This window comes from Lipotes vexillifer, unplaced genomic scaffold (assembly GCF_000442215.2).
Source record: "Lipotes vexillifer unplaced genomic scaffold, Lipotes_vexillifer_v1.1 scaffold123, whole genome shotgun sequence".
In the NCBI taxonomy this organism is placed as follows: Eukaryota; Metazoa; Chordata; class Mammalia; order Artiodactyla; family Lipotidae; genus Lipotes; species Lipotes vexillifer.
The window spans coordinates 213,795-235,681 of NW_006783002.1; the positions used below are offsets into that span (position 1 = coordinate 213,795).

General features: G+C 44.2%; 1 protein-coding gene across 1 annotated transcript in view; it reads right to left on the reverse strand.

Moving 5' to 3' along the window:
- Nucleotides 1–21,887, reverse strand: part of TENM4 (teneurin transmembrane protein 4) — a 400,863-nt gene that overhangs the window by 187,800 nt on the left and 191,176 nt on the right. Inside the window, exons 6-8 of the mRNA XM_007455571.1 lie at nucleotides 12,646–12,816; nucleotides 5,422–5,636; nucleotides 3,460–3,670 (exon numbers count right to left, since the gene is read on the reverse strand). Of these exons, the coding sequence (XP_007455633.1) occupies nucleotides 3,460–3,670; nucleotides 5,422–5,636; nucleotides 12,646–12,816 (597 nt within the window). The remainder of the gene's footprint in view (nucleotides 1–3,459; nucleotides 3,671–5,421; nucleotides 5,637–12,645; nucleotides 12,817–21,887) is intronic.

A 21,887-nucleotide genomic window follows, 5' to 3' on the forward strand; every position in this document is an offset into this window, starting at 1 on the left:
CGGACTCTCAACCACTGCGCCACCAGGGAAGCCCGAAGGCGTTTGTTTTCATAGCTTAGTTGACAGACCGACCCCCAGAATCAGGATCACCTGGGCTCCACCTCAGGCCTCCTGGAAAAGGCCCAGGAATCTGAATTTTAGACTCACTTCCCAGGTGATTCCTTTGTACAACAATATTTGAGACCCCCCCCCCCATAAGATACTGTAACCCCTTGTTACTCGGAATGTGGGCCACAGATGAGCAGCATCTCACCGGGTGCTGGTACAACACCCAGACTCTAAACACCCAGCCTGACCGACTGAAGCAGAGTCTGCATTATAACAAGATGCCAGGTGGTTCACAGAACTCTGAGAAGCACAATACAGCCTAACTGCTCTAAAAGACATTATAGGGTTAAAGGAGGTGAAGACAGATTTCATCATTTAGGTGAGAACAGGAGAACCTGAGGGAAAAGCAAGCTCCATCTCCTTAATTATGACAAAACAGGTCAGCAAGCTCTGACAAGCCAAGAGGTAGCAAAGGTACCTAACTGTACCTACATCTTACTTCTCTGAGAGGCACATCCTAATTAAAAGTAGCTTTCTTTGGGGGTTTGTATTAATTTCCTTTCATATTTGTGCTCAGTTATTAAAAATATAGAATTCTGATTGTAGGAGACCTTAGTTCTGAGCAAGCATGATACTGCACCTAAGAGAAATCAGGCTGTGAGACCATGAAGCTTAAACTCAGGCACCACTAATGACTTGAAAATCACGTCTCGAAATTGAAGCCACCGTGTCCAGAAAGAGAGAAGAAACGGGGTCTGGAGCCTGGCAGACCCTGCCGACTGTCAGACTAATTGGTGGTGGGGACCCGACTGGCTCTCCCATGACGGGAAACGGCTGTGCTGACAGCCTCCTGGGTCACCACTAACCACCGAGCTGCAGCCTCAAATTCGAGTCTCAAGGAACCAGGAGATGGAATTTGTGCAGGGCCAGAACACAAATTAGTGGTGGAGATTTAGAAGTGAGCACACTTTCTACTGCACCTCGAAAGAAGGCATCAAGGGAGGAAACCAACAGCACAGCGGCTGCCAAGACTGCAGAGATCAGCAGCTGGGACAGACACTTCTAAAATAAGGACAGCACGAAGCGATATTTCCTACCCCGGAGCTGATGTAGCCTAACAGCTCCACCTCCCTCATTTTGCTAAGAGGGTAGAATGTTGAGCCTGCAGTCACGGCAGAAGCCTATACACTGTGCACCATATTTAATGGGAAGGTATTCTCCACCTCAACTCTACGGGCAAAATTGCAAATAAGAGGAAAATGGCCTGAAAATGACTACTGCTGTTTAGAAGGAAGAACCTGGGTCTTGCAAGAGTTTTAGGAACCAACGACCAGATTCAAAGGTTTTTATTCAACTCCATTTCCCATGTCAGAGAGGCTCCCAGCCAAGGACCAAGATAGAGTTTTGAGGTGAACTCAAAACAACACAGAAAAACAAACAACCCAATCCAAAAATGGGCAGAAGACCTAAATAGACATTTCTCCAAAGAAGATATACAGATTGCCAACAAACACATGAAAGGATGCTCAACATCATTAATCATTAGAGAAATGCAAAATTAGATATCATCTCACACCAGTCAGAATGGCCATCATCAAAAAATCTAGAAACAATAAATGCTGGAGAGGGTGTGGGGAAAAGGGAACACTCTTGCACTGCTGGTGGGAATGTGAATTGGTACAGCCACTATGGAGAACAGTATGGAGGTTCCTTAAAAAACTGCAAATAGCACTACCATATGACCCAGCAATCCCACTACCCTGAGAAAACCATAATTCAAAAAGAGTCATGTACCAAAATGTTCATTGCAGCTCTATATACAATAGCCCGGAGATGGAAACAACCTAAGTGTCCATCATCGGATGAATGGATAAAGAAGATGTGGCACATATATACAATGGAATATTACTCAGCCATAAAAAGAAACAAAATTGAGCTATTTGTAATGAGGTGGATAGACCCAGAGTCTGTCATACAGAGTGAAGTAAGTCAGAAAGAGAAAGACAAATACCGTATGCTAACACATATATATGGAATTTAAGAAAAAAAAATGTCATGAAGAACCTAGGGGTAAGACAGGAATAAAGACACAGACCTACTAGAGAATGGACTTGAGGATATGGGGAGGAGGAAGGTAATCTGTGACAAAGCGAGAGAGTGGCATGGACATATATACACTATCAAATGTAAAATAGATAGCTAGTGGGAAGCAGCCGCATAGCACTGGGAGATCAGGTCAGTGCTTTGTGACCACCTGGAGGGGTGGGATAGGGAGGGTGGGAGGGAGGGAGACGCAAGAGGGAAGAGATATGGGAACATATGTATATGTATAACTGATTCACTTTGTTATAAAGCAGAAACTAACACACCATTGTAAAGCAATTATACTCTAATAAAGATGTAAAAAAAAAAACAACACAGAGGTTTTCATTAAGCAGAAAATCCATCCCCAAGCGTTCTGGTTAGTGGAGTTTTGTCTTCTGGAAGTTTTATTTTCCTGTAGGGGATTTTATCTCCAGGCTGTGTCACTGCGCTTCTGATATAAACCGAAGCCACGTTTTCTGACCTGAACCACTGAGCCCAACGCATCATATGTCACATTGTGGTGATCTAAGGAGGAGACAAATTCTGTGCAATATATGCGTAAAGAAGAGAAATTCCTTAAGGATGCCAGGCTCCCCGGACACCCACAGGCTTGTGAGGTGGCCAAGGCGCTCTCTCTGAATGAGAACTCTTCCACTACGAGGGACAAGAAGCTGCTAAGAGCTCATTTAAATCCTCCGGGCTTGCCGTCCGTCCGCCAGAGCTCAGGACATCTCCGTTCTCTACAAAACCCCCATCTGATCAGACTATTCATCCAGCCCTTTGCATGGCTATTCTCACCCTCTTTCCAAGCCTTCGTCTTTTTTTTTTCCCTCATCCACCAGGGGTTGTTGGCTCCAAAAGCAAAACAAACAAGCAAACAAAAGCTCATGTAAGAAACCAAAAACCCAAATAACAGATCAGTGAGTTGAACCAAGGGAAATTATAAGGACGAATATAGGTGACGGAGAGAAGTAACAAGAACTCCTGTCTCCTTGTCAGTTTTGCCCCTTGGTGTTTAAATGTAGCTGCTACTCCACACACTAGGCCACAGATAACACAAGGAAGGCGGCAGGCAACAGCGCTGGGCTCGGGTGCCAGCCCAACATGGCCTTCCAGCTCCTCCTGTCACTCCCTTCCCCCGTTTCCCCGCATCTCACTCCCACCCCTGGTCCGGCAAGCCCAGTCAGGACGGCCTCATGCCGGGTGGCCTCTGCAGCTGTGGGCAAGACACATCCCCTTGTCCACTTCAGCTCCCGGGATCCCCCAGTGTCCTCTCATCCGAAGAGACGATATCCCACAGACCCCAGAGGGGTGGAGCTTCCTTACCAATGGCAGTGGTGAGAAAGGAAAGCACTTCAGACTCCTTCCCATCATTATAAAAAGCCAGGTGCCAGATTCCTGAATCCAAATACTGGATGAAGCCCGTCTCATGGCTGGAAGGGGGAACGACTCCCCGAGACTGGCGCTGGGGTCCCTCCAGGCTCCGTGCTTCCTGGGTCAAGAGCCTCCTTCCATCCAGCAGCTCCACAAAGTCAAACTGGAGTTCAAAGAGAGCATAATTAGCAGTGGACCTGCTTCACCACAATGCTAGGTTCTTCAGGCTTCTGCCGGGGAGGATACGGGGAAATAAAACCTGAAACAGGCAGAAGAGGCTAAAGCCATGTGAAGGTTGACCAACCAACTCCAACTCCTTCCCAGAACCCCTTTTCCCCTGGTAATAGTCTCCTGATACTCTTGTGAGTGCATTGTAATTAGTGGATTATTTTTAAGTCTCAGAGTTTGCACAGGACAGCCATGCTTTTCCAGGGATCAGAAACCCAGACACTTCATGACTGTTTGAACTCCAACCCCATGCAGGTGATGGCAGGGAGGAATCCCAGGGGTCTAGGATTGGGCCTGGAGCACTGGATGTGGCTTAAATGTCAGTCAAGGGCAAACGGAAGTTTGATTTATACCTATCTTCCTTTCGTCAATGACCCTTTCTCAACGCTCCAGTTTAAGGGAGCAGTTTTAGGAGAACTCAACTGGATTAGCTCAAAACTCTACCAATAATTACATGCTGTGTCAAACACAAGTGCCGAATGGTCCAAGCCTACTAGCGTCAACAGGCAGCTGTTGGGGAAGTCCTGCTGGCCTACTGGCAAGCAAATCGTGCAACTGTCTACCTGTCTGTCTGTCTACCTTTAAAGAAAAACAAAATAGATACTGATTCTGTCTCATGTGAAAATGTCTAGGGGCATGAAGTCCAGGACCAGCATGGCAGTTTTACAACGAAATCAGAGGGGCCCAGGCTCTGTCTACTTTTTCTGCAACTCCATCCTTAGCAAATGTATTTATCTAGCTTTTACCTAAAAAATAAATAACTACGGGGGCTAGGAAGACTGCCTTTGGCCAGGGAATGTCTGATGGACGCCTATGGTTTATATTACTCCAACCCCAGGGCTGGGAGGACCTCACACAAGTCTGCTCTTAACCCATCATGACTGGTAATGTGTCAATCATCCTGGCCGAGTTGTTTTTTTTTTTTTTTTTTTTTTTTTAATTGAAGCACAGTTGATTTACAATGTTGTGTTAATTACTGCTGTACGGCAAAGTGATTCAGTTGTACCTATATATATACATTCTTTTTTAAAATATTCTTTTCCATTAGGGTTTATCACAGGATATTGACTACAGTTCTGTGTGCTATACAGTAGGACCTTGTGGTTTACCCATTCTATATGTAAAAGCTTACACCTGCTAACGCTGGCTGAGTTTCTTAAGTGTTTCTAGTGTGCATGTGTCTGGGTAAATGTGAAGCCCTGAGGAGAGAAGGGATGCTTTGCTCTGAGCCAGGTCCTGCACTGGCCGCCTTCTAGATGTGGTTCTCCACTCTTCACAACAGCCCTGTAAAGTGGGTATTGTTATCACCATTGGCTAGATTAGGAAACCTGCTCCGAAAGGATGTTACAGGCTCAAGGTCACATAGCTGATAACAAGAGGATTCAAACCCAGGTCTCTTTGACTCCAAAGTGCATGCTCTTTTCTCTAGATTACACTTCCTGGATAATTTAACTTCGAGACTGGGTACTAGTGAAAAAGGCTATTGAGAGATTTCCTAGAAAGCCTTCCTCTTAACAAGCTCCAAGGATACAACCCTACTCATCCGAAAGGTAAGGTCTGAGAGAGGGCAAATGGATGAATGGGCTATAAAATACATGAAATTTCCTTCAAGCTCAGAGATCCAGGCTTAAGCATTAGGCTTCTTGACCTAGCCTTCTTGAGCAGGGTCCGTGGGGTTCTGGTTACCTGTGTATGTGAAGGAGGAAGGCCTTTTCTGCCGTAAATGCCGACCAGAGCCGCCTTTCCCAGAGACACATTGAACTTCAGATGCATAGGATGGTCTATGAACACCTGAGATCTCCAGAAAGTGCCAGGAGGAATCTTCTGGGAAGCCCGTCTCCCCACGTCAATTTCTCCAGAGTCTATAAAACTGTCCTCTGGAAAGAAACTACTGGGCTTTCCTACCAAGACACGGGGAAGGGAAGACAAAAACATCACCGTTAGCCACACGTGAAACCAGAGATCAGAGCATCTGAGCAAGCAGGGCTCTCCGATGCCTCCCACTCCTCTCTATAACATTTTGCTGCCAGCCCACTCCCTGCCCCAGACTCCCCCATTGAGGAGGAAGAATGCCCAGAACTTTTTTTTCCAATGATGCCCAAATTGTTCTGCTAAAAATATGCATACTTCCAAAGCAGAATGGGTCCTCCCCAAGGGCCATCTGTTTACTGCATAATTCTACAGCTTGTTAAGATATATTTTGATCCTAAAAATAATCACTTGCAGTCACATGAGAATAACTGTATGTGTGTGTGTGTGTGTGTGTGTGTGTGTGTGTGTGTGTGTGTGTGTGTAAAAGCATGCATGCTAAAAAAGAAAAGATAGAGGGAATGAGGTGTCGTTATTAACTTTCCAACTCAGAATGGTTCCCCCAGAAGTGGGAAGCATGACCTGAGTAGAGTCAAGTAAATTTTACAAGTTCACTAGTTTGTGTGTAATTGGGTGCCAAATTCTGAGGCTCAGACATGTGGATGAGAGTTTGTATTGGGAGGAGGGGTAGGGTTGGGGGAGATGAGGAAAAGGGTACGTCTGAAGAGAGAAAACATTCCTGAAAAACGCTTCTCTGTCTTGGATGGAGGGCTATGAATATCACTGTGCTAAAGTGGGTAAAGATGAGGGGATTTTTCAAGTTCAGGCACAAACCTTATGACATACTTGGAAATTCAACCCAGGCCCCCAACCGTGCAGGTTGCTGGAGCTGGGGGGAGTGGTCAAGTTAATAAGGTCTCTTGCCCAATTCTGTCACCAATCAGGAGAGTGACAGCTTTTTGAGAGCACCCCAAGTGCCAGGAAGGAAGGCTGCTTATCAGACTTCCTCTATTTAGTAATTAAACACACTCACATGTGAAAAATATAAACCCTAACTTCCTGCCAGACATCAGCCCTCTGAAGAGTTGGGCGGGGGGCAGAAGGAGAGCACAGGGACATTAGAAGACCACCCTTAGGACATTAACAAGCCAAAATCAAGTCAACACACCACATTTTATTTGTCATTAGAAAGACCTCTGGGTATCCTAGTTCCAAGGTTTGTGGTGGTGTTATAGACGTTGGAAGAGACACTTCAGAGACCGAGAATCCATTTATAAAGAAAACACATTTGTGGGAACTTTTTATGAAAAGCACTTGGGGAATAAGAAATTAAAATGTCATTTTTTTCCCTAGCTTTGTAAGATTCTTTACAAAGCACATTTGATGCTGAAATGGAGCTTGGCAGGGCACTGTTGTAGTCATAAAATATTTTACTGTTTTAAATAATAAAATTCAATTTAAATGTTAAACTTCTCCATATGTTATCATTCCTTATAAACTCCTAGGCAGAAACATCAGGTTTTTAGCTTTAAACCGTTAAACGTTATTTTAATTAAAAATGTGCCAACAAAAAAGTTAAAATGCATGCTCTCAATAAAAGTATCACTACTATTCTGTCCTTAGCATGGGAAAGAGCTTGCATTTAATTCCTTTACGGAAGGAATGTGCCCCAGACTTTTACCTTGAAAATGTAGACACACACAAACCATGGCACTGTGTTTCAAAGCTCAAAGACAGAAGCCAAATTCACAAAGCATCAAGATGGAAGAAAATTACTTTCACATTCTTCCTTATCTGATTTTTGGATTCCCAGTACCACAATCCTTTTATAGTCCAGGTAGAAGATAGTATACCCTTCAGCTTATAATTCTGTTAGGGAAGCAGAACTAGGAGGGAGTATGAAACAAAAGCAGGATGAGTTCTGAGGTCTTTACTGCTAGAAACTGCACAGAAATAAGCCCGAGACTCCTAATTCCAAGGACTCACTTCCTTTTCGAGTAGGTAGGAGTCAAGAGCTGACGGGATTTGAGAATTGTCTGCATTCAAATAATTCCTGTGTCTGAGAATGAATAACGAAAACTTCTCCCACATTTTGGCATGCCGTTGGAGAACCCTGCACAGTTCATTTCCCCTCCAGTGAGCATGTGTTTAGGAGACAGCTATTGAATCAGCTAAGTTCTTTAGCCTCACAGGTCAGAGGTCAAGTCCAGAGACTCTCCAGAGGTCTGCAGGCCCCAGAGGCATAAGTAAGTTGGCTCTTACCCCGGATGAGTGGCAAAAAGGAATATTCTTTTCTAGCACTCTAGTGTTTCACCAAAGCTGGCCAAAATGGGAGAAAAAAAATCATATTTGGTGTGTATACAATGATATAAAAATAGTAAATTCTGGTCTACGGCACATTCCCAACCAGGACCTTGACTTTCTTGGCTGAGTCTGTGACGGCCACTCTGGAGCTTAGGTTCAAAAGTGACCTTTGTACCAGAAGTCACCCTGTCCAGATCCTTAGGGAAGGGGTCACGGGCCCAGTCTAAAGGAAAAGTTTGAGAGGGAAAGAGCATCCCCATCTTAGAATTGAACCTTTATCATTCCTCCCCTCTGGTCCCTAGTGGTCCCCATAGGGACTAACCCTAAGGATGAGATGGAAGCTTCTGGGAGGGAAGACCTACAGCCCGCCGAGTACCTCTGTCTGGTGGGAAAGAGGCATGAGATTTGCTGGGCTAAGGGCTGTTCAGAGTGAGACCACCCCCATCCTTTCCTGTCTTTTAAAAACCCTTACTGCCTTTCTCTCTCCAGATCTCATAACCTAAGATTCTTTGTTCTTAATTTTGAGCACCAAGATGTGAGCACTGGGATAGAAAATATCCCACTAAATGGCAATACCCACTGTGTAGGTGGTGGAGTAGTGACAGGGGGTAGAGGGTAGAGGCATTTGGAGGCGAAAAGTCCTGTGAATATAACTCTTTTTATTCCTACCTACATTCTGGAAAACGATAATAATAATAAACATTATTAGCAGTAATAGTAATAGAGGTAGCAGTACTAATAGCAGTATAATCTATCATTTATTAAGTTCCAACTACATACTGGGCATCTTTATATGTATCGGTTCTGTTAATCCTCACACTATGAAAATGTATATACGGATGCTCAGAATGCTTAAGAGACCATTGAGATGGAGCCATTTGGGCTGCCCCTTTATTTATTGGAATATGGCTTCTTAGAACACCAAATTGATAAATTATTAATGAAAACTCTTCAAAGATATTCTCAGTGGTGGCAGAGTGCACTGACCCTCTTTAAGAGTGAGGGTCCAATTTAATTCACGGTCCTAGCGGGCTTAATACCAAGGCCAGACCAGGAAGATCCAAGGCCCGTCGGAGAACTTCCTGCCATCCTGGGATACAAAAACTTGACAATTTTTATGAACTAGGATCCCACACACAGGCCCCAAAGTTAGAGGGAGACAGTATCTCAAGACATTCATAAGAAGGACGCTATACAATCAGTGCGTGCCCGAGAGGCTTAACAAAGTACAAAGAGCTTAACTCAGAATTAGGGAGCTCCAACAGCACGATTAGGTTTCACAGGGCAGATTCTACTGGTAACAGTCCTTTTCTTTATAAAGATATACAGATTCGGGCTTCCCACAGCTATGCTGTGGAAATATGCAATCATGTCTATAAAAGAAATTTCTCAACAAATTACTGAAATGATTGGATAGCTCAAATAAGGGAGATTTGGAAGAACTGAAATTCCATGCACTTCCCAAGTTCAGTCTTTATTTTCCTGAACTGAGATTTAACCAGATAGGTTCTAAATTCCTAATCAACCAACACTCTCCCCCCTCCCTCCACATTTTTGGTTCTTTTCAACGCAATAACTTGCACAGAGATTTCTTTAGTTTCCTTAGCAACTGTTTGAAATTTATTTGGTTATCAAAATAAGCTGTTCCATTTTGGAGAGCCCAGCTGAGCCTGTGTGCAGCAATTTGCATGGTTCAAACTGATGGGCAATTTTGATTTCACTGCAGAAAGAAGAAAATACTATCCCTGGCCCACCAATTAAACCATCAGAAATGCTTGTTTATTCAATGCTTTTTTCCCTTTCGCCATTAATGCATAACATAAGTTCTTATGGTTTTACTTCGAAAAGCTGCTGTATTTGGTTTCCATCCCATGACAACCCTGAAATGGTTATAGCCACTTTGAAAATATAGTATAAATCGCAGTTTGATGTTATTCTCAAAGACACAATGAACCTTTAAGATACTGGGTTCATCATATAGTTCACCTGTATAATTAAAAAATATATGCCCTTTAAAAATATTCACAAATGCCCCAGACTTTGTGGGATCTTTGAGGGGAAAATATTAATTAGTCTAGATTTCTGAGATTCTAATAACTGACATGGAATGGCTTGGGATTTGGGTGGACAAGAAGAAAGGAACTAACATTTGTTGAGTGCTTCCTCATAACTAGTCTTTGAAAAAGATAGGTGTTAGCAATCCTTGTTCCACAGATGAGGAAACCAAGGCCAAAGGAGATGGAGCAACGGGCCTGAGTTAACAGAGCCAAAAACTGTCAGGGCCAGGACTCAAATCCTGGACTGTCTGGCTCCAAGGCCTATTATCCTCTTTCCATCCACCACACTGCTTCCCCTACCATTGTGGAACAGGGCTCTAATCTCAATTCTGGAATCAGCTCTCTGATACCCTCAGAAGGGACAGGAAATATGCACTCACATCAGGGTTAAGGACTATTCCGCCTTGAGATACGTCTAAGGAACTAGATTGTTAACAGCACAATTAAAAACGTAAACTGAGTAGACACTGGTTTGACCAAGGCAAAAGAAATTAAGAACCATGTGGTCTCACATAAACTCTAGGAAGATCTGTCCTCTGTCTCTCCAGACCAATGTATTTTTTTGTCACAGTAATTGCTTTTGATGCTGACCACCTTCCAGCGTTGCACTGCATTTTAGGGGTTTGTAAACAGGCTTTCCATCTGCATTGGTAATGACAGATAATCCCTTTAAGCAAAAATACTCCAGTGAAAGTAAACCAATAAGCCGGTGCAATTTTATTTTGTCTCTTATCTGCATCTCCTGCTCCTTGGGAAAAAGAAAACAAAACCTAAACAACCCACAAACTAATTTCATTATAGTGGGAGACTTTAGATAGAGCCAACTCCTGTTGAAAGAAAGTCCGATAGAGAAAATACATTTTTCTAAATGAGATCTTTGAGGGCTCAACATATCTTAAATCTGTTTGTTGATTCTGAAGACAGCTGTCATCTATGGTATTCACCTATGACATCTGACACTATAAGCTGACACGGGAATCACAAGCCAACAGGAAGGACCAGGGACAGGGCCAACCTGAAAAAAAATTCTAAAGAACAATCTGGTTAATCATATGATGATTCTGTTACTAATTTCATATGTAGAACTTGTGAATTAGAATGGACGTTACAGATAATATAGCTCAATGACCTCCTTTTAAAGAGGAGGAAAGTGAAGCCCAGAAAGTCTTTCAAGGGATTTGCTTAAGGGCATCACAAGTGGCAGCAGCTGGACTTGAACTCAGGGTTCTTGACTCCTAACCCAGCGCTCTTCCCATGGCTTCATCCATGCTCCCCCCATATCCTATTAAGGTGCAAAGAAAGTGTAAGTTATTCAATGTTTTAAGTCTTAGAATCTTTGTAAAGGAGAAGACTGGCTTTGCCCCCCACAAAAGAGTAGGCAGAGGTTCTGATTAGGCTCTTTGGAAATGCCCTCAGTTCCCTTAAAGAAGACCATAGGTCAAGAGTGGGTTATGGCCTTCACGACCATTCGGAGACCATGAATAGCTACTCTGGCCAAGCATATGCTACCCTGTTAACTGATTCCTAGAAGGCAAACTCTTGACAGGACAGGAAAGCTCAGAAGCCATGACCCAAAGTTAACTGAGCTAAGAGGAAAGAAGATGTAAGCAGTGAAGATTGGAGGCCGCTGTGACCACTTTGCTGAGTGAGGTAACACCAGAGAGAGAAAGCAGGCCACAGGAGAAGGGCTGGTCGCACCGCCTAGAATGACAGCCAGCCTGGCCCATGAGCTCAGACATCCTTCCCAGTACCAATTTTTGTGGGTCTGCCACCTCTTGGCTGATAGTGAAAGAATTAGTGTTGATGGCATGTTAGAAAGAGCCCCCAAGAAATTCAGAACACGGGTCTATGGATGTCCCATTCAAGAATGCCAAACTCCAAATGTCACCACCACTTCCATCACTGAAAGAGAAACATCTGTGTCTCATTGTACAATGGCATTTCTTATCCACATCTCCTTCAGGGTCTTATAACCATGAGGTGAGTCAGGTAGGTCAACTTATGGAGACTTCAAGAGCCCTGCAGTCACACAGACCTGGGCTCATGTCCCAAATTCCATTATTTACTGGCTGTGTGACTCTGGCCAAGTAACTTAATCAAAGTGATCCTTAGTTTTGGCATCTAACATGGGTATAAATAATTATACTTACCTCACAGGATCTCTGTGAGGATTAAATGTGAAGTGTTCCTGACAAAAAGCTTTGAACAAACACTGTACAAACACTAATGATTATTGGTATTGCAGATGAGGAAACTGGGGCTCAGGAAAATTAAGTGACTTGCTCAAGGTCACATGGTTGAAAATGCTAGAACAGCCGAAGTGGTGTTTCCATGAAAGCACAAGGTCCAAGGGTATTTCGCTTACAACACACCCTCTGCCCACCTTGCCACACCCAACTCCAGGAGACACCCATTCATCCCATGAGGTTGCCTCATCATGATTCCACATAACCAAAGACAGCCGCCCAGCAGTGTGAAAGCCCATGATACTCCCCTCAGGGCATGGGATGGGATGTCGCTGAGCACCATGAACCCTGCCCAAGCCCCGCTATGAGCTCACAGTGACAAGGAAGTGCGATGAAGACACAGGTGGCCTGGCAGCCGGTGTGGAGTGCAGAGGAATGGAGGAAGCACCAGAGCATGGAGCTGTGAGTCAGGCACATGGCGCGCAGAATGGCGGTCTCCTCGGTTCAAAGGCAGACACAGAGGACTCACGACACGAACAACACAGCAACCCTACCTTCCGTGGCTCCTTTGCCTTTCCTGTCAGGGATCTCTAACCCAGTGCCCCCTGAGGGATACAGGGAGACGTCCGTTGGCACAGGCCAACTGCTGGCTGTGTCCTCCGTGATCTCATACATCTGCCCCTCCATCGGCTGCAGGTGCCAGTTTAGGCCAAACAGGTGCATGGCTGTGGTGAGCAATGAGAAAAGTCATCTTTTTCTGCTGGAGGTGGAAATGGAACTCCCAAGCCAGAGGGGAGGACAAGTGGGGGTGGGGAACACAGGAATTCAGTTCAGTTCAGTTCAACAAAGAGCCCCTGAAGAGAGCTCTGGCAGTGCTGAGCACTACACGGGGGACTGGGGCACAGAGATGATCCAGGCACAGACCCTGCCCCCGAGGGCTCACAGTCTGGGGGAGCGGGGAGGGGGCAGGGATGAGGGAGTTTCAGGAGGTCTTGGCCTTTTTTTTTAACACCTTTATTGGAGTATAATTGCTTTACAGTGTTGTGTTAGTTTCTGCTGTATAACAAAGTGAATCAGCTACACGTATACATATATCCCCATATCCCTTCCTTCTTGCGTCTCCCTCCCACCCTCCCTATCCCACCCCTCTAGGTGGTCACAAAGCACCAAGCTGATCTCCCTGTGCTATGCGGCTGCTTCCCCCTAGCTATCTATTTTACGTTTGGTAGTGTACATATGTCCCTGCCACTCTCTCACTTCGTCCCATCTTACCCTTCCCCCTCCCCATGTCCTCAAGTTCATTCTCTACATCTGCGTCTTTATTCCTGTTGTGCCCCTAGGTTCATCAGAACCATTTTTTTTTTTTAGATACCAGATACGTGTGTTAGCATATGGTATTTGTTTTCCTCTTTCTGACTTACTTCACTATGTATGACAGACTCTAGGTCCATCCACCTCACTACAAATAACTCAATTTCGTTTCTTTTTATGGCTGAGTAATATTCCATGGTATATATGTGCCACATCTTCTTTATCCATTCATCTGTCAATGGACAGTTAGGTTGCTTCCAAGTCCTGGGTATTGTAAGTAGTGGTCTTGGCCTTTTGATTCAAAAGATAAACAACAATCTAGAGGAAAAACCTGCAATTTGTATCACCAAGGGTTAATTTCCTTAATATACAAAGAACTCCTACAAATAATAAGCAAAGTCCAGCAAGTCAGTAGGAAAATAGGCATAGGATATGAACAGATAGTTTACAGAATAAGAAATGCAATTGGCTCTTTGTCACGTGAAAAGACTCTAGGCATCACCCATAGTAGGAGAAATGTAAGTTAAACTCTGCAATACTGTTTTTCACATACCGTTTGGCAAAGATTTTAAAAAGGTTGAAAATATACAGTATTGGAAGAGAACAGGAAATAAGCACTCTCACACTTAGCTGGTTTGGTGTGAGCATAAGCTGGTACAAACCCTACGGAAGGCAATTTGACAAAAGCTATCAAATTAAAAATACCCATACCCTTTACTCTGGAACTTAGAGGTTCCAATTCTTCTCCAGATATGTTCATATACATACAAAATGATGTACATACAAGGTTATTCACTACAGTATTGTTTGTAATAGCAAAATATTGGGAACCAGTCCACCAATGAGGGGCTAGATAAGTTTCATTTATACAATATACTATGAAACCATAAAAAAGAGTGAGGAAGCTCTTTGTATATATTTTTCTGGAAGGAAAATTGTAACATTCAGAACAGTATGTTTGATATACTACATTTAGGTAAAAACATTTCTGCATATGCACAGAATATTTCTGGAAGGATAAGAAAGACACTGATAACAGTGGGTGCATCCTGTGAAGGAAGAGATGGGATTTGCATTTCACTGTGTATCTGTTGCACATTTTGATTCTGCGCATTTTTGTGATTTTGTGCAATGCTGTGATTTTGATTCACGGGCATGCATTTCTGTTTTAAAACTATTTTTGCAAGGTAGCAACTGCTAAATAGTCTTCTGCAACAATCGAGAAGAGACCATAAAACACCAGAGAACGGATGTTGTCCTTTAAATACACAATGCTTGCGAAGGCTAGGAAGCGTGTTTTCCAGAAAGGTTCGCAATCTAGTACAAAGCGTCGGCTTAAGTCCCACTGGCGATTCAAGACCTGAGCCTCATCAATGGTCCATACTTAACTCTTCTGGGATGCCTTCCCTGACTCCCCACATACAGAATCGCATACTCCAGTCTCCAACTCCCACAGCATCCTCTGTGTAGCATCACTCCTTCGTTCAGCTGATGAACACTTTCTAAAAGCCCACTCTATGCCAGGACCCATGGCTGACACTGAGAGCCAGAACTAAATCAGACGCTCCCTGCTTCCATGAGCTCGTAGTCAAGCAGGGGAGACAGAAGGACTGTCAGAAGGACTAGAAGGCCCAGAGGAGGCAGTGGCTGACCCACTAGGAGGGTGAGAGGAACACAGGGAAGGATCAACAGAGATATGAAGGCCCATCATAATTACGTTTACTGAGGACCAACTGCTTGCCGGGCAGTGCCCTGGGTAATTTGTATACATTACATCTAATCCTCATGCAAGCTTGCCAGACCCAATTTATAGATGTGGACATTTAATTAACTCAGGAGGTTAATTAAAATTATGATAATTATAAAACTGTGATTTCTTGAGTGCTTTCCATGGGCCAGGCATTGTGCTAAGAGCAGTAAATACGTTTCAAAGTTTCTTTGATCCTTGCAACAATCCTAAAAGGTGATAATGCCATTTTGCCGATGAAGAAACTAAGACACAAAGACATCAATTAACACTGGGAAGGTTGAATGGCTAACAAGTGGCAGAGTCTAGACTAGAATCCCAAACTGCTGGAATCCTGAAATCACACACTATCCATCTGTCTGGCTGGAAGGCTCTTCCCACTTTACCATGCTGCTGCTCGCCAGCTTTTTCTAGCAAGGTGGGTGGGAATTATAAAGACATCCCCTTTTACACATCAAGCAACGTCCAAGGCTTTTACATGTCTTTTTAGGCAGCAGTATAGGATTCCGTGAGGTAGACGGAAAGTTGTGTTATTTGGCCGCAGTCTGTGGAAGGGTCACTGGTGGTCTTGAGGGGCTGTATGACTGCCTCCAAGTGCAAAAAAAAGTGTGTACAGGGGACCGGAGCACAGCATATCCTTATGACTCCTGATCCAAACACAAGCCACCGAAGAATACACACAAGTCTGGCTTAATCAGGAGAGCGTACGCTGGTAACAGAAATGCAATCAGACCCTTTGCTTTCTCTTCAGTTACTGTGATGCAGTGGAAAGTGTGCTGCACCAAGGGCAGGAAAACTGGTTTTGAATCCTAACTGCCACTTCCTAGCTATTCTCATCTGAGAAATGGGGATAAAAATATTTCAAAGAATTATTGTATCATATGTGATAATATATGGCAAAGCACTTTGTAAACTGTACATCTGTGTGATTACTATATTCTATAACCATTATATTCATACCATTGATAATCCTGATAAAATAGTAGCTAACATTTATACAGCACTTTTTAGGTACCAGACACTAAATGAGGTGCTTTCCACTGCTCTTGACTGTCTCTGTGTAGCTGTCGATAATAATAACATTAATTCGCCTGTTAGAAGGGAATACGCTGCTACTTCCAAGGATGAATTAGCTCACATTTCTGCTTTACCTTCTTACGGTTTTAATCTATTTATTGGCAACGCCAAAGGTAGTGGAGAAATTGTTTGAATTGCGGACAACTCAGATATACGCAGTTAAACGAGCAGCACTTCTTTCCCCGTTAGAATCAAATATCTCATCTAAGTGTGCAAAAGAGCTGCCTTGTTAAAAGGTCATGAGAATTAACTAATCCCAGAATGAATAGAGCTCTCACAGCTTTGTGAAGAGAAACATTTTTGTCAAAGCTTTCTCTTATTTTATTTTTTTTATTTTTTTATTTTTTTGCGGTACGCGGGCCTCTCACTGCTGTGGCCTCTCCCGTTGCGGAGCCCAGGCTGCGGACGCGCAGGCTCAGCGGCCATGGCTCACGGGCCCAGCTGCTCCGCGGCACGTGGGATCTTCCCGGACCGGGGCACGAACCCGTGTCCCCTGCATCGTTAGGCGGACTCTCAACCACTGCGCCACCAGGGAAGCCCACTTTCTCTTATTTTAAACAAGACGCAAAAGCAAGTGCTTATGGTAAAAAATATGTGGCGGGGGGAGAAAAGTGTCCCCTGCATCGTTAGGCGGACTCTCAACCACTGCGCCACCAGGGAAGCCCACTTTCTCTTATTTTAAACAAGACGCAAAAGCAAGTGCTTATGGTAAAAAATATGTGGCGGGGGAAGAAAAGCCAGTGGAAAGAGTGTTCCCGGTGAAAATGATTACAGGATCTGGCGTCCAGGGACGTTAATTAGGGCAGGGCAGTCCACAGCTGGATGGGGGAGGCTGTCGGCCAGCAGCCCAGAGGTGCATGCTGGCACCCCTTCCCTCATGGTCTTGCACCTCGGCGATCACAAACAGAGGCCCACACAGCTGTGATGCCGGTGGGTCTCTCTGTGGCCTGTGGTAGATGTGCTCTTAGAAACCACCTGGGAAAGCCAAGTTCTGGATCCAGCTCTAACTTGGACTCTCAGGAGGTTCAGTCCTCCAGAAATAATTCTGGGGGCTGGTGGGTAGGGAAGTGAGTACAGGGCCATCAACACCGGGCTGACAAATGGCCGACTGGAAGGCAGGAGAAACACTGGCTGAAACCACCCACCCTGGCTAGGCACCACAGTTACCATCTGCATGAGGTATCTTGCAACAGGAGGTCCTCATAAGGAATGCGGAACTAACAAGCCACCACCAACTGGAAGAATTGGGAAAATGTCAAAAGGAGACAGGGGATGTCAGTTCATATGTCCTACTAACCTCCCAGAATCCTTCTCACTGGAATCCATCTTGGCTGAGTGATGCGCACACCACCAGGAAGGACCGTGAGTCAGAGTGATTGGCTAGAGACAACCTGGAAGCTAATCCCATCACCATAAAACCCAAGACTGCAAGCCATGTGGCAGAGCAGTCCTCCTGGGTTCCCTCACCCTCCTGCTCTCCACCCGGGCACCCCTTCTCAATAAGGTCTCTTGGTTTGTCAGCACACGTGTCTCCTTGGACAATTCATTTCCGAGTGTTAGACAAGGGCCCACTCTCGGGCCCTGCAAGGGGTCCCCCCTTCCTGCAACAGTAAGATTTAGACAGAGGACAGGATGATACAGAGTCAGAGATGTGAAGTTCCACCAGTAATGTTGTCTTAAAGCCACAATAAAAGGGACCTTTAATCTGTGATCCAGTCTTAAATAGAAGTCAGGCAAGGGGCCCCTCAATTCTTTTACTGTATTGATTGGTGGGTGGTCAGTTTTATAGTTCTGGGTTATGAGCGACAGAAAGAGAAGGAAGGGAAATAGTCTGCTCTGTTCTCCCCTTCCCAAAGGGCACAAGGCATTCTCGGTCAGAGGCTGTCCAAAGCATACACAAGCTCAAGCAACCATTCGTCTTTGTCCTCGATAATATTCAAACTAACAACACTAACTCAAAACCTGGTATAATCTGAGTGCATACTACATGCCAAATTCTTAATTTATATTATTCGATTTAATCCACATGTAAAGATAGGTTGAAAAAACATTATTGGAGAATGAGTACAATGGAACTGAATAGAAATTGAGCTATGGGGATATATTCTGATTTACTCAGAGTAAGTTACCTAACATCACAGAGCTGGTATAAGTTTGAGGCAAGTTTCAAACTCAGGAGCCTGTGTTTCCCAGTCAAGCTTCCTCTTTTACATATTTTACTTTCAATAGGAGGTAAAATATGGGCAATATAAAGTCACCAGCAAATAAAGGCTGAAGTTAATGTTTGGGGGTCCCAATGGTGATAATAAATCGTTCTTACCCCACAGCAACCCTCATTTAAAGCTGTAGATAGCAGTAGGTGCATGCTATCCAGATGACTTGGAAATAACAGTCATGGATCCAGAAAAGCTAAATAATATAAATGGTCCTCTCCAGACCACTGAAACAATATAAGTTATAATGATCGTAATCCCTCCTTCCAGAGGAATTAAGAGTAAGCACCAATGTACATCACAGGATTATCTAAATTACACCCCACACTGTGTATTTATAACTGTTTGTGCAAAACTCTCCCAAGTACATTGAAAGCGACCTAAATAAGAAACCTGATACCGGTGTCCCCTTTCAACTAGTTTGTAATTCAGTGAAAAGGTGAAAAGATGCTAAAGAGTTGAGAAGAAGGCTGTGGAAAGGTAGGAGTTCACAGGATCACCCACGTTGAAAGGTTAATGATTTCTAAAAGCCAAGAGCTAGGGTGGGGGGAGTTTCTTACTCCCTCAGATCTGGTCAATCTGATCCCAGGGCTGACATTTTCCAGTCGCCTTTTCCTGCCCGGCAAGACACGAGAGAGGGCTGGGAAAGTGCAAGCTCCATCTTGACATTTTTAAGAAAAATGCTCAGTAGATGTTCAGATGTTGAAGGCTCCCCCCAGCGCCCAGCCAGCAGGAGGCAGTTAACAAAGTCATTATGTAGAAGTCACCGAAGTAAGTATAGGAGAGTTTCCACTGTCACATGCACGCTTCCCTTCCAAAAATCGAATGCACAAACCCAGTTGCATCTGTAAATTAGCAGCTCTAGGTAGTGACTAGAGATGGTTATAACTTCAAGAAACTGTTGATTCAAGCAGCATTCTTGGCTTCAAAAGGCAGCAGGAACCAACCCAGCTGCATGGCTACCTACTTTTCTGTTTTACCTTATTAATGCTCAGTTGTTGGTTTGTTTGTTCTTAACTAGCATCATTTCTGTAAAATATAACTCACTGGAGTTCTCTGACTTAGGGTCCTCTAATGTAGAAAGCAAAAAACAAAAAGGCAAAACAATCACAACAGCAAAACGACAGAGCTTCATTCCCCAAGTTCTTCTGGTTTTGCAACAAAGCCACAACATTCAAAAGTTTCAAACCTAGAAGCCATATACACAGAGATGTACACTGCGGTGTACTAGTAAAAAAATCAGAAGCAACCCAGATGTCTTAAAATAGGAGCACTTAGCTAAACTATGATACAAGTACTGGATGGAATAACAGGTATACATGTGAAAAAAAATCTAGAAAGAGATATTTAAAAATGACATCAAGCTTTGAATTACAGTGGTAGGATGACTGACTAATTTTCTTCACTAGTTTCCAAACTCACTTCCATGCTGTTTACATTAAAAAGCAAGTTCTGCAACTTGGTCTTAGGAGCACGAGGTAAAGAAGGACAACGGAGCCGAGTGGGGAGATCCTGATTTTGAGCACATGCCACGTGTCAGACACTTAGGCGAGGGGAATTACATACATGATTTCATTCAGACCTTACATAAACCTTGAGAAAATCATTAGTATTCCCATTTTACAGACGAAGAAAGTGGAGGCTCAGAGAGGCTGCATGACCTGCCCCAAAATACTTCCCAGATGGGAAGTGATAAAGTCACTTTTGAACCCAGGTCTGACTGGTGCCAAAGTCCAGGCTCACCTCTAGACTGTCGATGAGTTACAATGCCTGAAATTAAATTAAAATTAAGATAATTTTAAGGCAAGGCCTCTGCTGACAGTATAGCCAGGTTTTCTCTTTTGAGATAGTCTGTTAAAGGACCTTCATCTTAGGGGTAAAGCATGGGGTCCCGACCTGTTTACATCCTGACCACGGTAGACAGGGTTGAGCCCCAAAAGCAAAACCATGTAAATGCAAGTAAGTGACTTTGGTAGAGTCAGTCCTCAAGTTTGGGTCTATCTGGAGCATTCAGAGGCACATCATTTACGACGTTCCCGACTTTGGGTAAATGACTTAGCCTCTCTGAGTCTCAGTTTCTTCATCTGTAAAATAGATAGTAATATTTACCTCAAAGGATCAAATGAAATAATGCATGTCATGTGCTTAGAACTGTGCCTGGCACATAGTAGGAGCAAAATAGATGGTAGCCGTCATCATCCTTGTCATTTTGCTCTGCTGATTCTCCTAATTCCCAGATCCCCTGAAAGATTTATTTAAGCCAGCTCTGTTCCATCACCTTTCCTTCTCTCCACATATTGCCCCTAATTTCCCTCCCATGCCAACCGCAAATTTCTTTGAGCTGAGGGCTCTCTCCCTACCCTGCTCCCATCAGCTGACAGACTTTGGGCACAGGAACTAGAGATATCTGTCCAGCAGATAAAACAGTTTTTAAAAGTGGAATTGCTATAAAGCAGCCTGATAGGATCCCACTGCTGACTACGTGGGGCTAATTTTAAATCACGTAAATATATTGCCTTTCTTCCTATCTCTGGATAAACCTGACTGCAACAATCAGGGTTACTGTCTCTCACCCCCAAATTAATTGTTTTCTGGAGAATGGACTCTGGCACAGTTAATCATTTTTCTGCACCATGCAATGCTGTGGGGAAAGGAGGCCTTTCGGCAAGGATTCACTGGCAGCTGCTCAACAGTTCTGGAAAACAAGGGGGGGTGGGGGGATGGGCACGAGAGAAGGGGAGAAACAGGCACGCCCACCGTCAATGCGGAGGAAAAAATCAATTTAAGTGGAGGGCACTGAAAACTGGTGACACGGCAAGTTGTAGGGGGACCAGGGCTGGAATCTAATTTGTGCAGGATGGAGTGAACGGCTATTACTGCAGTAATGGAATAAGAAAACTATCTTTTCTGGGCCCCTTTTCACCCGACGGGCTCTACTAAGCCTTCTTCTGTGGATGACTAGTTTAGGGGTTGGCCACCTTGGACTGACCTCAGCCCAGTCACGTGACCTCTCCCTGCCCTACTCCCAATATAGTGCTGGTGCCAGACACAGGAAGATGGGAGGCATGAACTACAGCTGGTTACGAGCACAGCCGTGGCAGCCAGGCAGCCCTGCGTTCCTCTTCTGGTTTTCACGTTTATGGTTATGTGACTGTGTTCCTGTTATTTAAATCCTTTGACTCCCAGCTTCCTCATCTATAAAACGGTGACAATAATACCTATAGCTCCAAAGAATTGCTGTGAAGGTGAAAGGAAAGAATATATTTTATGAGCTTATTATGCTGCTTGGTATTTACTCAAATTTACTACCAGAGGGTAGCCTTCTACAGTGGTATCGTCATTTGCAGTGTATATTAAGGTTTTCACTGAGAAAGTAAAGTGCGGAGATTTCTTGAGGGAGTTGAGAAGTCTGAGTTTTTGCTCTGGTTGCGGGGGGGGGGGGGGGGGG